A 14,639-nucleotide genomic window follows, 5' to 3' on the forward strand; every position below is an offset into this window, starting at 1 on the left:
TAGATGTCCTACCTTTTTCCTGTCTTGCTTTAGGCCAATCAATCAGCATTTTTATGAACCAACGAGAGTAATACATATTCACAATGTATGGAAGGATTATTCCACAGCAGACCACACGCGCGTGTGTGCGTGTGTGTGTGTGTGTGTGCGCACACACACACACACACACACACACACACAGAGGAGAGAGGAGAGAGAGCTGTAAAATACCATCTCAAATAACTGCTTTTTAAAAAGTATTTATTGCAAAGAATGCTGGACACAGTGCAATGTACAACTGAAATCCAAAACCACACGTTCTAAGGAAAGCAGGACAATGTTGGCAATTCTGTCCATGAACATCTCAGCTAAAAGCTGGCATACAGCTGCCTTACGGAGGACCCTTCAAGGTGCTTGAGGAAAGGACTGCCCAGCACATGCCCTGCTCCATGACATCCTTCTGCCCCAACCCTAGGCTCTTAACACCTCTGAGTCCAGCAATTCCTGTCCTCCCTGGGCACAGAGGAAAAAGGCTTTGGTGGTCTCCACCTCGAGCGGCACCCAGCTATGTGTTTGTAGCTGCTGACCACAGGGTCTGCTATGGCTAACAAGTGTGTGGAGAAAACATGACCAACATCACTCAAATTTTGAGAGACAGGGAGCGAAAGTCCCAGGCCCCACATTGCAAAGGCAGTGGTACAGTCCTGTAGCTTCAAGCCAGGGCTTGGAGGGTCTCATGAGACAAGTACAGGAGAGTCATGACCATCCTAGCCCCAGCTCCAGCCTGGGGATAATGGCACTGGCTTCTTGGAGGCAGATGGCATCTGCAAGCTACCCAGCTCAGGGCTGGCAGGGCTGCCAAAGGTAAACTGTTCTGCCAGATTCGGGCCTGGAAATGTTCTTGAATGCAGGGCCTTGCTTCCTCATGGCAGAGCACTGATTGCTGCTGTAGACAGTTTCTTGCCCTGCTTCACAGCCTGCTTGTCACTCTGCTGGTCAGCTGAAACATGGAGCCTGACTTCGCTGCCTCGGGGCACGGGAGGCACCAGGCTTCATAAGGCTGTTTTCAGTGGGCTTAAGTTGTATATGAGTCAAAACTGAGTGGGGCTGCGGACTGCTCCCTTGGCTGGGGCTGCCTCCATGTTTTGTCCTCTCCTTCCTCAGTCCTGCAGGTGCAGGTCAGCACACAAGAAGACCATCTGACAGGGTTATCAGTTCTGAGCCATTTATGACAAAGGCATGTTGTTTGTGGTCAGCAGTGTTTAGTCCTGTGTGGACAGTGACAGCAACAGCCAGGTAGGGGAGACAGTTTCCATGAGCACTTTGGTGTATGCGCCAAGAAGGTACTTCGTGCAGCTGCCCTGCCATTACATGGTCCCCTGTGGGGGAATTTAGGACAAGGCAGCCTGAGCTGCAGCTATCCCATATTTCAGTGTACAACTTGGTAAACATTAGGAAGGGCATCACAAAGCTGCCTTCTACATTTATTCAGTGTTAAACGCCAAAGAGGATGTCTGTTCTCATGAACACCCACAGATATGGGTGACAGCTCTTCTACTCCACTCTTCCGTTCCAGGCAGGGAAAGGAGGGTTTTCCCTTCACCTGAGGCAGTGCACACGAAGGTCCCATGAAGATCTGACCTCTGGCTTCAAGAGTGGCTACAGAGAGGGCACCGAAGCTCTCCAGGGGTCACCTGGCCCATTTCAGGCAGCTGCGCCACAGTGCAGACGTTCTAGTGAGACTTCTATCTCAGTGTCACATTTGAGGTTGTAAGCCTCGTGAAGCAGCCAGGCTGGTGAGCAGGCTGCTTGAGGGCTGGAGCAGAGGGGCCAGCAGCAGGGCACAAAGCCCAGGGAACTCAGCAGCAGGTCAGTAGCCTTACCCAACACTGTCACTGGAGTGTTGCTAGCCACCCATGGCTTTCAGGAGTGTTCCTGCGTGGTGACATCATCAGCACTGCAAACACCAAGGAGGCCTAGAGTGACTCTCTCTGCAGAAGGGAGGGCTGTCCGGGGGTCCTGGGTGAGATGTGGTCACTGGTGAGCAGGGACTGTGACAAGGGCCTCCTCCGAAGGCCTGGATATGTCTACATTCTGTACAACAATAAAGACAAAGGCTGTTCACCCTGCTCAGGAATAGATGGGACTCCTCACTCCTGCTGCCCTGATCACTGTAGTCAGATACACATCCCACCTCAAGCGGCCCCAGCTCAAAGACCCTAACCTGTCCTTAAGCAGGAAGAACCACCTGCTGGACCTGCTGGGTGCTCAGATGAGGGGACAGGTGTGGGGTGAGGGTATGGCCCACTCCATGCTCCACTGTAAGTTTGTCAGGTGCTGCCCATAGACAGGCCACACCACCTCCCACCTGAGGACGTTCCTCCTTCCTGGCTCTAGCAGCCTATGGACATCTAGTTTGTAACATGGTTTATCTCTTCAGGACGGAATCACTCAAAGCCATACGGCCTAGGTCCACCTTTGGCCTGCTGAGCTTCTGGTATCTCAGGCCTGAGGAACTGGGGTGGGCGTAGGGACATTTGGAGCCTCCCTGAGCTCCATAAGGCTGCCCTGTGAGCCCTCAGCAGCTTCCTTTGATCCCAGAAACTGAGGGATATGTGAGGAGAGGTAGCCCTGGGCAGCACAACATAGCCAAACCTTCGAGGACAGAGACATGCGCTCTTGGCAGACACTGAGCTCACTGACTAGCCCAGGAGCTGTAGGAGCAGGTAGCAAAGTAGATCCCTACTTTGAGGCAGGGTTGGTTTGCTAGTGTTTTTGTTTTATTGAGAGAGGGTCTCATGTAGCTCCTGTTATCCTCAAACTCACTATATAGCCAAGGATGACTTCGAACTTCTGAATCTCCTGCCGCTGTATGCTGGGATAATAGGCATGTGTGTGTCATTATGCACTGCTAGGGATCAAATCCAGTGCCCTGTGTGATAGGCAAGCATTCTACCAACTCAGCCACAATGCCAGGCCCATGGTACTTCTTAAAGTTCAAAGGTGCCCAGTTAAAAAGGCTCATGATGCTTAGACTGGCAAGGGAGGCCAGAATCACCACCTACCATGTATGGGCATTTAGCATCTCCCTGCCCAGACCAGCTCTGGTCCAGATACATGGCAGGGCTTTTCAGGAGCTTCTGAGGCCTTAAGAACTGGGAGCCAAACACACCCAGCTCCAGGGTTTTCTGCTGGTGGCATAACTTCAGGTCCCTCCCCAGGGCTGACCTTGGGAAACACTAACCAGGCCATAGCCCCACTCTGGCCACAGGAGACAGACCTAAACAGAAAACAGCCTTGGGAAGAGACTCACCATTACCCTAGCCTGGCCCTGACCTAATTGGGAATCCTGAAGACATAGAGTCAGATCACCCTTGGGGAACATGTCCACCACCCCAGCAGTGAGCCCAGTGCTACCTGAGGCCTGTCTCGGTGTGTGTTCACAGCTGCCACATTCAGGAATATGGATTCCACTTTACAACCTGCCAAAGGAAGAAGCCAGTGAAGTCCCTATGCAAATGGCAGCAAGAGCCACAGAGAGGCAAAAGCTTTTCTGAGGAGGTGGCTAGAATGTACAGAGCTCAGCTTTACCTTCATCCTTCCTTCCCAAGACAGCTCCAGGGACCACCAGGAGGCAAGGGAGCCTTGTCAGACCCTGCTTACCCATGTGTGACTGCCCATGTGTGCCTCATGGGGGACCCAAGCTACCTACACAGGACTGGACATGGTTGGGGCAGCAACAGGTCAATGATCAATATGGAAACCCTTACTCTTGGTACCCGCAAGCCAGTGCCACCCTCCATCCTGCCACAGAAAGTCCAGTCAGCGCCGGAGGAGGGAGGGCAACTCCAGCTCCCCTGGAGCTCATCTTCCACGAGCATGATGCAACAGAGTGGGCTGTGGCCTGAGCATGTGCGGTGCAGTAAGAGGCAGGGGAGGGACACAAATGTCCTGCTTCCAGAATATTCTAGGGTTAAGGAAAGATCAAAGATCACTGGTCATCACAGGCTTTCATTCTGTAGCTTAGGCTGGCCTTGAACTCACTATGTAGCCAAGGCTGGCCTCAAACTCTTGGCAATCTTCCTACCTTAGCCTCCTGATTACAAGTATACACTACCACAATTGAATACACAGAGTTTTTAAAAACTGAAAAGCAAATTAGTGCACAATTAGAACCCAGCACTGGGGGGGTACAGGATGAGACAGGAAGTTTCTGAGCAAAAACAATGAAAGAAGAGAAACAGAAAGGGGGAACTGGGAAAGGCAGTGTGTGGTGGAGAGTGGGGATGAATGCGTCCCAGTGGAAAGAAGAGATCTGGGGATCATCACAGAACCCTACAGACAGCCAAGGTCAACACGTGGGAAGCTCCCTTACCGTAAGCCACAGGCGTGAGCTTCAGGACTGTGTGCAAGGGACATTTGAGGTAGGGCAGCTCTTCTGTGGACATAGAAAGACAGGGCTCACATGCCATACATGCCTGAATGTCCCCATGTCATGCACACCGCCCACCTGCCCGGCCAAGGCCCCTCACCAGCTGCCTTGTCAAGGAAGTAGGCCAGGAGGCAGCGCATCACAGCCTGGTGGCAAATGACCAGCACATTCTCCTGTCTCTCCAGCTCCATGATGACAGGCTCTAGTCGCTGTACCAAGTCTTCATAGGACTGCAAAGGCAAGCAACGAAGGTATCCTTCAGGCCTGGTTCCGGGGTAGGAACTAAGTCAGGTGTTGTACTGACTAGACTTATGTCAACTCAACACAAACCAGCGTTATCTGAAAGGAGGTGTGGTGATTTGAACGAAAATGCGCCCCCCCCCAGGCTCATAGGGCGTGGCACTACTAAGAGCTGTGGCCCTGCTGGAGGAGGTGTGGCCTTGTAGGAGGAAATGTGTCACTGGGAGTGGGCTTTGAGGTTTCAAACGCTCAAGCCAGGCCCAGCGTCACTCTCTCTTCCAGCTGCTTATGGATCCAGATGTAGGATAATACTCTCTAGCATCACGTCTGTCTGCATGCCGCCATGATGATAATGGACTAAACCTCTGAACTGTAAGTCAGCCCCAGTTAAATGTTTTCCTCTATAAGAGTTGCCGTGGTCATGGTGTCTCTTCACATCAATAGAAACTCTACGACACCAGATTACCTCAACTGAGAAAAATCCCTCCATAAGAACTTTTTCTTAACTAATGGTTGAAGGGAAAGGACTCGGCCCATTGTGGGTGGGGTCATCCTTGGGCTGGTGATCCTGGGTTCTATAAGCAGGCTGAGCAAGCCATGGGAAGCAAGCCAGTAAGCAGCTCCCCTCCATGCCTTTACATCAGCTCCTGCCTCCAGGTTCCTGTCCTGTTTCAATTTTGTCCTGACTCCCTTCAATGAAGAACTTTAATGTGGAAGTGTCAGCCAAATAGCCCTTTCCTCCCTAACTTTCTTTTGGCCATTGTGTTTCATCCCAGCAATCGGAACCCTACCTAAGACAGGTGTGCTGGGCAGCAGGCCACCTGCAACTCCTGGAGTTTCTCGCCACGCCCCAGGTCGTCTCTAAGCTCCCTCCAGCCTAGTCCCTAAAGGAATGAAGTGGGCAGCTGCCCCTGGAGGGCTGCTTTGGGCAGAGTTGGGGACAACCTGGGAAGGAGGCCACCTTCTCCTTCCAGGGCTAGGTCCTGGTAGGACCAAGAGAGCAAGGCCTCAGACATACCCCAAAAGGTTACTATCAGGCCCCAAAAAACTCTGGATAAAGGGCTTACTGAAGCAATGCTGGTCTTCAGAGCCCCTCAGTGCCACAAGGACCTTCTCACCCTACCCCTACCCTAAACTCAGCTCATGGGCTCTTCTCCCCCAGTTTCTCATTCCTTTGTAACCATCTACTCTGGCCATGAGCTCTCTTGGTCCCCTCTCTTGCCTGTCTCTCCAGCTCTTGTTTCTCTCTCTCCCTCCCATTCTTCTCTCGTGGCCGGCCCAGTCTGCTGAATGTGTTAGGTCTACAACTTCCTCTCTCTACTGTGGATTCTTCCAGATGCCTCTGGCTCTTCTCTCCCTCATATCTACAATAATAAATTTCCTCTTAACCATGCTCTGGAGCAGTCATGCCCCTAGTTTACACAGCCACCTCATGCCATCCATGGGGCCCTCTGCAGCTTCCACCTCTATTCCACAGCACTGGAGTACATGGAGAGGGCAGTGGGTGTGTGTGGTAGGACAAAGGCCCTAGGACTTCCTAGAGTATGACAACTGTCAGGAACCTCAGGTCCCTAGGAACAACTAGTATGATTATCTGCTAGCCTGCCCTCCCCACTGTTGTGGTAATGGGGAGCTGTATCCCTGCTGGCCCCTGGAGCAACCCCTAGCTCCATTTTAACCGAGAATTAGGCATGGGGGGGGTGGTGAGGGAAATTCTTCTGCACAGTTCTCCATCTTTCAAATACAGCCCCGGCAGAGTCTGCCCCTGCTGTGGCTGTGATCACACAGCAATACTAACCCCAACCATGATGATCTTTGGCAGTTCTGGGACGATTCTTTTTTGTGTCTCTTTTTTTTTTTTTAATTATTTTTGGGTGTGTAGTGGAAGGGTATATGTTCAGTGATTCTATGTATATGTACACACACATGTGGAGGCTCTGAGGTCAACCTCAGATGTTTATCAGGTGCTGTCTACCTTATTTTTTGAGACAGGGTCTTTCAGTGGCCTGGGGCAGAGTAGGGGAGGCTGGCCAGCCAGCAAGCCCCAAGGGTTGACCTGCCTCTACCTCCTCAGTACTAGAATTACAGGCATGCACACCACACCAGGTGTTTTTGTTTTGTTTTGTTTTTAACCTGGGTCCTGGGGATCAAACTTAGGCCCTCATGTTTCTAAGGCCGACAACTGACTACGCTGTCTCCCCGATCCTGATCGACTATCTTTCCCACTATGTGGGTTGGTTCTGAACTTGAACTCTGCCTCACAGCACAATGTGAGAATTATTCATGTCACCCAGAGCTACATGATTCCACACACGTGTCTCAGGGCTTATGAAATCACCATCCCGGGCGCCTCCTTGAAGCAGGAGGAGATTCCTCAGCCAGAGTGTCTGGAATGACAGGGGCTCTCTGAGGGATGGTGGCAGTGTGATCACTTTGCCAAATCTCTCTAGAGAAGGTCTCCATGGATCTGGAAGCGGAGTTGGGGTTGGCACATGATGCTCTGGGGCCAATAGGATCACCTTGTGACAAGGGTAAGCATCCAAAAAAAGGGTAAAGGTCCCAGGCAGAGATAAGGGTGGATTGCATCTTTGGAGTGAGGCCTGGCCACTTAGAGCACTCTGGGAAAAGGCTAATGGCTCCCTGAGTAAGGAGCTGGCCTGAGAATCCCAGAAGATGGCTAAGCTACAGAAGTCCCAGAAAAGCCAAACCCAACAGAGCTAGGGGCACTGAGCTCAGTCTCTGCCCTTGCCAGGTCTGCACCCTTAGGAAGGGGGTAACAAAGACAGAGAGGCCAACATGGCTAATCTCTGCTCTCCGTAGCACCATCCCCTCCCACCACCCAAGGAAGAGCAAAGGTTCAGGAGACAGACAGAGCTGGGAACTGATGGGGGAGAAACCACACCTATGCCGTCGGCTCGAGGCCAAGGCTCTGAGCGCTGACCACAAGCAGCACTGCCAGGCAGGCGGCAGGCACTGTGACTGAGACCCCAGCTCCCACCTACCTCGCCCTTTGGGTACCGATAGCGATACTTGTCCTGATCCCTGAGGGCAAACTCCAGTGGGTAGTGATCCTGGATTTCTTCATAGGTCATTTCCTCACAGACGCCCTGGGAAGACACAGCAGTAATGGTACCGCCTGTGCCAGGCTGAAAAGACTAACCCGGGTTGCAGCAGCAGAGAGGCCAGCATTTCCCGGGCCAAAGGGACATTCCTACCACAAAGCTTACACGGTGTGAGAACGCAGACCCTCTCTGGACACTGAGTACACTGGCAGCCACATCTGTAGGAAGCTATCAAAACAGTCCTTCCCATCCATCACACAGATATATAGGACTTAATGTGTGTCTGTTCCTAAGGCTTGAATTTTTTTTTTTTTTTTCGTTCTTTGAGACAAGGTCTCCATATACCACCATGACTGTCTTGAAACTCACTTTGTAGACCAGGCTGGCCTCAGACTCACAGAGATCCACCTGCCTCTGCCCCCAAGTGCTGCAATTAAAGGCGTGCACCACTACACCTGCCTTAAATTTTTTTATTGCATTTATTTGTTTGTCTGTTAGTTTATTGTGTGTGTGGGCCCATATGCTCTTGGCATGACATGGTTGTGGAGGTCAGAGGACAACCTGCAGAGGTCAGTTGTCAGGCTTGTCAGCAAGTGCCTTCACCCACTGAGCCATCTCATCGGCCCTTAAGTCTTGTCTATTATGTAAGTACTAAATATGAGTAGAGACTGCTGTGTGAACAGTAATTTCAAAAACTCATTTGTAATGCTGCAGGGAGAGAGCAGGCCACAGAGGACAAGAGCAAGCAGGCAGCAAAGGGTGGGGCAGGGGATGGACAGACAGACGACACATACATCATCTTGTACAAACATCAAAATAGAACAAGCCAAGCTGAGCCCAGTAGATGAATCATGAGTACACGAGCTGAAGGTCAAGGGTGAGATGAGCCTGCTCCACATGAAAACAACGTGGAGCCAGAGAGATGGCTCAGCAGTTAAGAGAGCATCCTGCTCTTGCAGAGGACCTGGGTTCAATTCTCAGAACCCACTTCAGGTATTTCACAACTGCCTGTAACTCCAGCTCTAGATCTGATGCCCCAGATCCTCATAGGCACCTGGACTACCCACATCCTCACACACTGACACACAAAGAAACACACACAATTAAAATGACAAGAAAGGAGATACAGAGACTGCTCAATGGTTAACAACACCTTTCCAGAGGACCCACGTTCAGCTCCCAGAAACCATGTTGAGTGGGTCACAGTCACCCAACTGTGACTTAAGTCACCGGTAGGTAACTGAAGTTCCAAAGGATCCAACACCCTCTTCTGGTCTCTGCAGGCACCACACACCCACACAAATAAAACACAGTCCACCACCGGCAGAGAAGAAAGGTGACGGAAAGTACCAAAGAGTTATTTGAGGTGCTGAAGAGGCTGAACCATCTCATGACCTACCTCACCTGAGTGAGACACCACTGTGGTACCCTAAGAGATCAGGAAGTGAAACAGTGTTGTAATAAGTCCCTAAGAATGTGGAAGTGGTTACAGAGGCAGGAAGACTATTTTAGGTCTGTTGAAGAGTCTGTTGGTAACAGTGTAAATGTCAAAGGGGATTGTGGGAAGGGTTAGAGGGAAGCAGGGATGGTAAAGAAAGCCTGGTCGGGCTGAGAAGATGGCTCCGTCAGTAAAATGCTTGCTGCCTCATGAGGATCTGAGTCTGGATCCCCAAAACATGTAAAAAGATAATATGGTAACACACATTTGTTATACTAGCACTGGGAAGGCAGAGGCAGAAGCATCCTTGGAGCACCAGGTCCAGCAAAAGACCCTGTCTCAAAGAAGTCAGATGGACACTGACTGACGAACACTCAGCATTAGTGCTGACCTCTGGGCTCTCGCACACCCATATGCAAATGTGCACGACACCCAGGAAGCTGGACATATTATGCACACACAAACTCATGTGCACAAACACACATGCACACACTCATGTGAGCAAGCACGCACACACACACACACACACACACAGGCGCGCGCGCCACAATGGAAATGTGAGTACAGCCCATTGTGGAAGCAAACACTTGCAACTCAATATTCAGGAGGCTGAGGAAGAGGATCAGGCCAGTCTGAGAGACAGAGCAAGATCCTGCTTCAACAGGAAAAAATAAAGAAATGTGGGTGTTAGGATGTTTCTGTGAAGCCTCAGAAGGAGTTAAAGTGCTGGCCGGCCATGAAAAACTAGAGAAAAGATGATCACTGTTCTAAGGTGGAGAACTTGGCTGAACTATGTTCTAGTGTGGAACCTATATATGGTGCTCTCTTCTGGCTTCTGGAGGCATCTACACCTGCACATGTGCACATTCAGACAAGCAGGCACACATACACACGTAGAGAAAAATGCATTAAATGTTGGCGCAGTGAGTAAAGCAATTGCTGGATAGGAATGAGGACTGGGGTTGAGATCCCCAGAACCCACTTAACGTCAGATGGGCATGGTGGCCTGCCTACAATCCCAGCACGTGGCAGGCACACACATGAGAGACTGTGCCTCAAAACATAAGGTGGAGAGTAGCTGGAAGACACTCAGTGTTAACCTCTGACCTCCCCAAGCACACGCAAACATGAAGACATACATGAATGCTTACTACACATACAAAAAAGTTGATAAAACAGTCAAAGTACAAGACATGTAGAAAAGCATTTCATATTTAAAAAAAAAAAAAGAGTCAAGCGACTGGAACTGTGAGAGGAAGTAGGTGGGGTCCTGAGTCTGCAGCAGCTCATCACTTAGAGCACTTCCTGTACTATAGAGCGTAACAGTGAAGAAACAGAAAACAGAAAAACAAGAAAAAGTAGACTCCCTAGAGCTTCAAAGGAAGTCCTCTGCAATAAAGGGCTCAGTGGTGCCCCTGCCTGCCTTTCAGTCTGGAGAAGGGCCGCGCTAGCTATCCGCACTTCCTTGATGGATGGAGACTCTGGTGCATCAACTTCCCTCATCAAGAAGAACAGACAGACCTGGATCTCTGAGCCCAGTGACCTGAAGGCTGCATCCATCCCACTGTGCGGAGGTGAGTCACGGGGCTATGGGCCTCAGGCTGGGCAAAGAAGGCCAGCGGCAAAGGAGTCACCAGAAGGGAAACTACTCTGAGGGCTCCAGCCACGAAGCAATAGTCAGCCAGACTTTCCAAACCAGAAGTAAAGAGCAGAAGTAATAATGACTTTGAAAACAGAAACAGCAATAGAAACAAACTATCCACATAAAAGCTTAGTAAGAAAAAAGAAACCTCACCACACCCTAAAACAAAGGAACCAGGGGCACAGGGAGACAGTCAGTGGGTAAGAGCACTTGCGGCACAAGCAGGAAGGCCTGAGTTCGAATCCTCAGCACCCATATAAAAGCTAGGCAAGGCCACATATACTCTCAATCCCAGGGCTGTGGGGCAGACACTGGACGATGACTGGGCTGGCTGGCTCCCGTTTATTCAGTGAAATACTGTCTCAAAGGAAGAAGGCAGAGGGCAGTGGTGCAGGGCGCCCAACCTCCTCCTCTAGCCGCTGGGTGCACCCACGTGCACACAAATATGCATATACCCCACACAAACACATGCACACGCACACACACCCCTCTCACAGACGCACACCCAACCAAAACATACACACATCCCATACCTCAGAGGAGTTTGCGTGTGTGTGTGTGTGTGTGTGTGTGTGTGCGCACGCGCCTCATGAGTGCACTCATGCGTGCATGTGTGTGTAGCATCTTCTCAAGAAAAGTTCTTCTCAAGCAGATGTAACAGGGGCATCAAAATAGCAACAAAACAGCCATATTGATTGATTGATATTATAGACATAGACATACACACACACACACACACACACACACACACACACACAGAGTACCTTTTTTTTTTTTTTTTTTTTTTTTTAAGACACACTTTCTCTGGTAGCCCTGGCTGGCCTGGAACTCACTCTGTAGACCAGGCTGGCCTCGAACTCACAGAGATCCTCCTGCTGCTGCCTCCCTCCCAAGTGCTAGAATTAAAGGCATGTGCTGCCCCACTCAGCTGAAACAGCACCTTAAAGAGGTGCTGGAGGCTGATAAGATGATTCAGCAGGTAAAGGTACTTGCCACCAAGTCTAGTGACATGAGTTCAGTCCCCAGGACACACATGGTGGAAGGAGAGAGCTGACTCCAGCAAGCTGTCCTCTGACCTCCTCAAACACTGTGGCATGTGTCACAGACAACCAAAGAAAAATAAATAAATGTCATTTAAAAACAAACAAGCAAGGACTGGAGAGATGGCTCAGCGGTTCAGAGCACTGGCTGGATTCAATTCCCAGCACCTACATGGCAGCCCACAACTGTCTGTAACTCCAGTTTCAGGGAATCTGACACCCTCTTAACAGACATGCATGCAGGTGAAATTCCAATCTAATTAAATAAATAAATAAAATGTAAAACAACAAACAAAAACTTAAAGGAGATGCTGGGCTGAGTGTGGTGGTATGTACACATTTTTAATCCGGGACGCAGAGCTGGTGAATCTCTTGAGTTTGAGGTCAGCCTCATCTACACAGAGAGTTTCAGGACAGCCAGGGGGCTATCTCAAGGGGGCCGGGTACCAACTGGACCATCTCATGTGCACCTCCAGGTTCCTTGCCCCTCTCTACTGCTCTGACGGCAGGGAGCTGAGCATTCTGGACTGTGCCTACCAGGCCATGAGGAATGAGACCACAGAAAGGAAGTGAGCTGGTCACTCCCAGGCTAGGTCTTCACGGGGCCATCCCATCTCACAGGCTGACCTTTCCTCCTGCAGTCCTCTGGACAGTGACAGCAGTGGTCCCAACTGTTAGGAGGTCAGCCCAATGTGTTACGACTTCCATATCACTTGTCCATTTCTTTGTGAGCAGTCAGTCACTCTCTAAGCCCTTGAGGGTTCCGTCACCATGAAGAAGGGACTGGCTGTCAGCCTAACTACGGGTACTTTGTCCCTCTCTGGTTCTATTTTGCTTCTTTGATATTTTCCTTCCTCTTCCCTGCCCCTCTCCTCTGAAAGTTATTTTGGATTGCAGAGACAAGACTGACTATGAACACTCATGACTAAGGATTACAACTGCCCCAGGCTTTGCATGCAAAGTGTCTCCCAGCAAGCTCACCCATGCTGGTAAGGCTGCATCCTGCAGCTGCAGTAATCACCTCTCGAGAACCAAACTGTCCCCTCAAGTGATGACAGAGTGACTGCTTCAGAACCCCTTTCAGAACTAGAGGGGAGCGCGTGACCAGACCACAGGCCTGACCAACCAAGACTTCCTGTTTTGGCAACCATGCAAACCCCAACCCCTTCTCTCCTTTGTTTCCCCTTTATACGGAATCTCAGATTTCCTCTCAGTCCTCAAAGATAGACCGAGAGGTCAGTGAGCTCTGCATCTGTCCATCTCCACAGTGGTCACACCGATTGCATCTCCTTTTTCCATCTTTTGCCTTGTCTCTGATTGTCATACTCATACTGGAGTGGGCGGAGAGGCTCCTAGGGCCAGGGTATTGGCCCTAAAACTCCAAGAACAAGCAGAAACAAGAATCTGTTTCTAAGCTTTTCTGTTTAGTTCAACGTCTCATGTAGCCCAAGATGGCTTCAAACTGGAGCCAAGGTTGACCCTGAACCTCTGTCCCTCCTCTATCTCCCAAGTGCAGTAATTACAGGTGCATGCCACCATGACACTTCGTGCACCGCTAGGGGTTCCAGGCAGGGTTTTCTGCACACTGGGCAAGCATTCTACTAACTAAGCCATCCCAACCCACAACTTATTACTTAAATTATTTTATATTAAAAAATCAAAACATGCACAGTAAACAGTAAAATATAGAGTACAAAAAAGAAACGTGAGAAAAACAAATAATCATAATGATAGTGTAACGATAGTATTACTTTATGATAACCAAGTTTACAAAAAAAAAAAAAAACTAAGAATGCAGAGAATTTGAAGGGTACAGATGCTGAAATTGAAATGTCATACTTACAAACTTTTCTTATGGAAATTTCAGCCACACAGAAAATCAGAGACAATAGTAAAATGGCACCTTGTTGGTACCTCTTAGCGTGACTTATAACATAGCCAATGTGTTTCAACTAAAGTTGTAACTGCTTCCTTCCCACTGCCTAACCAACTGTATGCCTGTGAAGAAAATGGGAGAGCGGAACAGAGTAAGAAGGTGGACACAGTAAAGGCTTGGTGGCCAAGTCCTGGTGACCCCTGTGAGTGAGTCAGGCCTTCTCTCTGAGATTCTTGCCAACAGGGTCTGCGAGCCACTTCTAAGCCAACAGATCTTGGCAAAGGCACCACCCTGTCCACCATAGGGTCATATCGTATTGTAAGATTCCATTTTATAGAGTAAAGAGACAGGTTCCTTCTCATTGACTGAAGAAATAAGTCGCCAGATTCTAAGAGGCCCATACGGCAAGGAACTACGGCTGGGCTGTCAGTGCTAGGAAGGCAGCGACCCTCACTCCTGTAGCCTGGAGAGATGACTCTTGGTAACAAGCACTTGAGCTTGAAAGAGACCCCAAGCCGAGACAGACTTCCTGGCTGCCACTGTAATTGCAGAGAACCCAGCCACACCTACCAGGGGTGAACCACAGTGAGGTCACAAGCCTGTGCTTGAAGGGGCTTGTGTGAGATTCCTCTGGAAGGGTCTCCTCTGGCCTCCATGGACAACCACACACATGGCATACACTTACACAGACTCACACATGAATAAAAATAAAAATTCTTAAAAATGCACAAAGGTGTTTGTTTTGTTTTGTTTTTTTCTGAGCCTAAGTTCAGAAAAGATTCACCAAATTCACCAAATTCCTATTCTAGTATCAGATAATTCCAGTCTCTGTGCTCTACCTACCTGTCAGGTTCCGGAAAACCCCACCCATCTCGAGTGTCCTCCAGTCTTCTTTTTCTTTTCCTTTCTTTCTTTTTTTTTTTTTTTTTT

General features: G+C 49.8%; 1 protein-coding gene across 3 annotated transcripts in view; it reads right to left on the bottom strand.

The window, feature by feature from the left end:
- Positions 1 to 227: 227 nt before the first annotated feature.
- The window catches only part of Pfkfb4 (6-phosphofructo-2-kinase/fructose-2,6-biphosphatase 4), a 37,481-nt gene continuing 23,069 nt past the window's right edge, over positions 228 to 14,639 (bottom strand). For 2 of the 3 annotated variants that reach the window (XM_051203835.1, XM_051203824.1), the window contains exons 10-14: positions 7,654 to 7,758; positions 4,512 to 4,641; positions 4,355 to 4,417; positions 3,397 to 3,461; positions 228 to 2,073 (exon numbers count right to left, since the gene is read on the bottom strand). In XM_051203835.1, the coding sequence (XP_051059792.1) occupies positions 2,014 to 2,073; positions 3,397 to 3,461; positions 4,355 to 4,417; positions 4,512 to 4,641; positions 7,654 to 7,758 (423 nt within the window). In that variant the 3' untranslated portion in view covers positions 228 to 2,013. The remainder of the gene's footprint in view (positions 2,074 to 3,396; positions 3,462 to 4,354; positions 4,418 to 4,511; positions 4,642 to 7,653; positions 7,759 to 14,639) is intronic. The other variant, XM_051203845.1, reaches the window with a different exon arrangement.

This window comes from Phodopus roborovskii, unplaced genomic scaffold (assembly GCF_943737965.1).
Source record: "Phodopus roborovskii unplaced genomic scaffold, PHOROB, whole genome shotgun sequence".
Taxonomy (NCBI): Eukaryota; Metazoa; Chordata; class Mammalia; order Rodentia; family Cricetidae; genus Phodopus; species Phodopus roborovskii.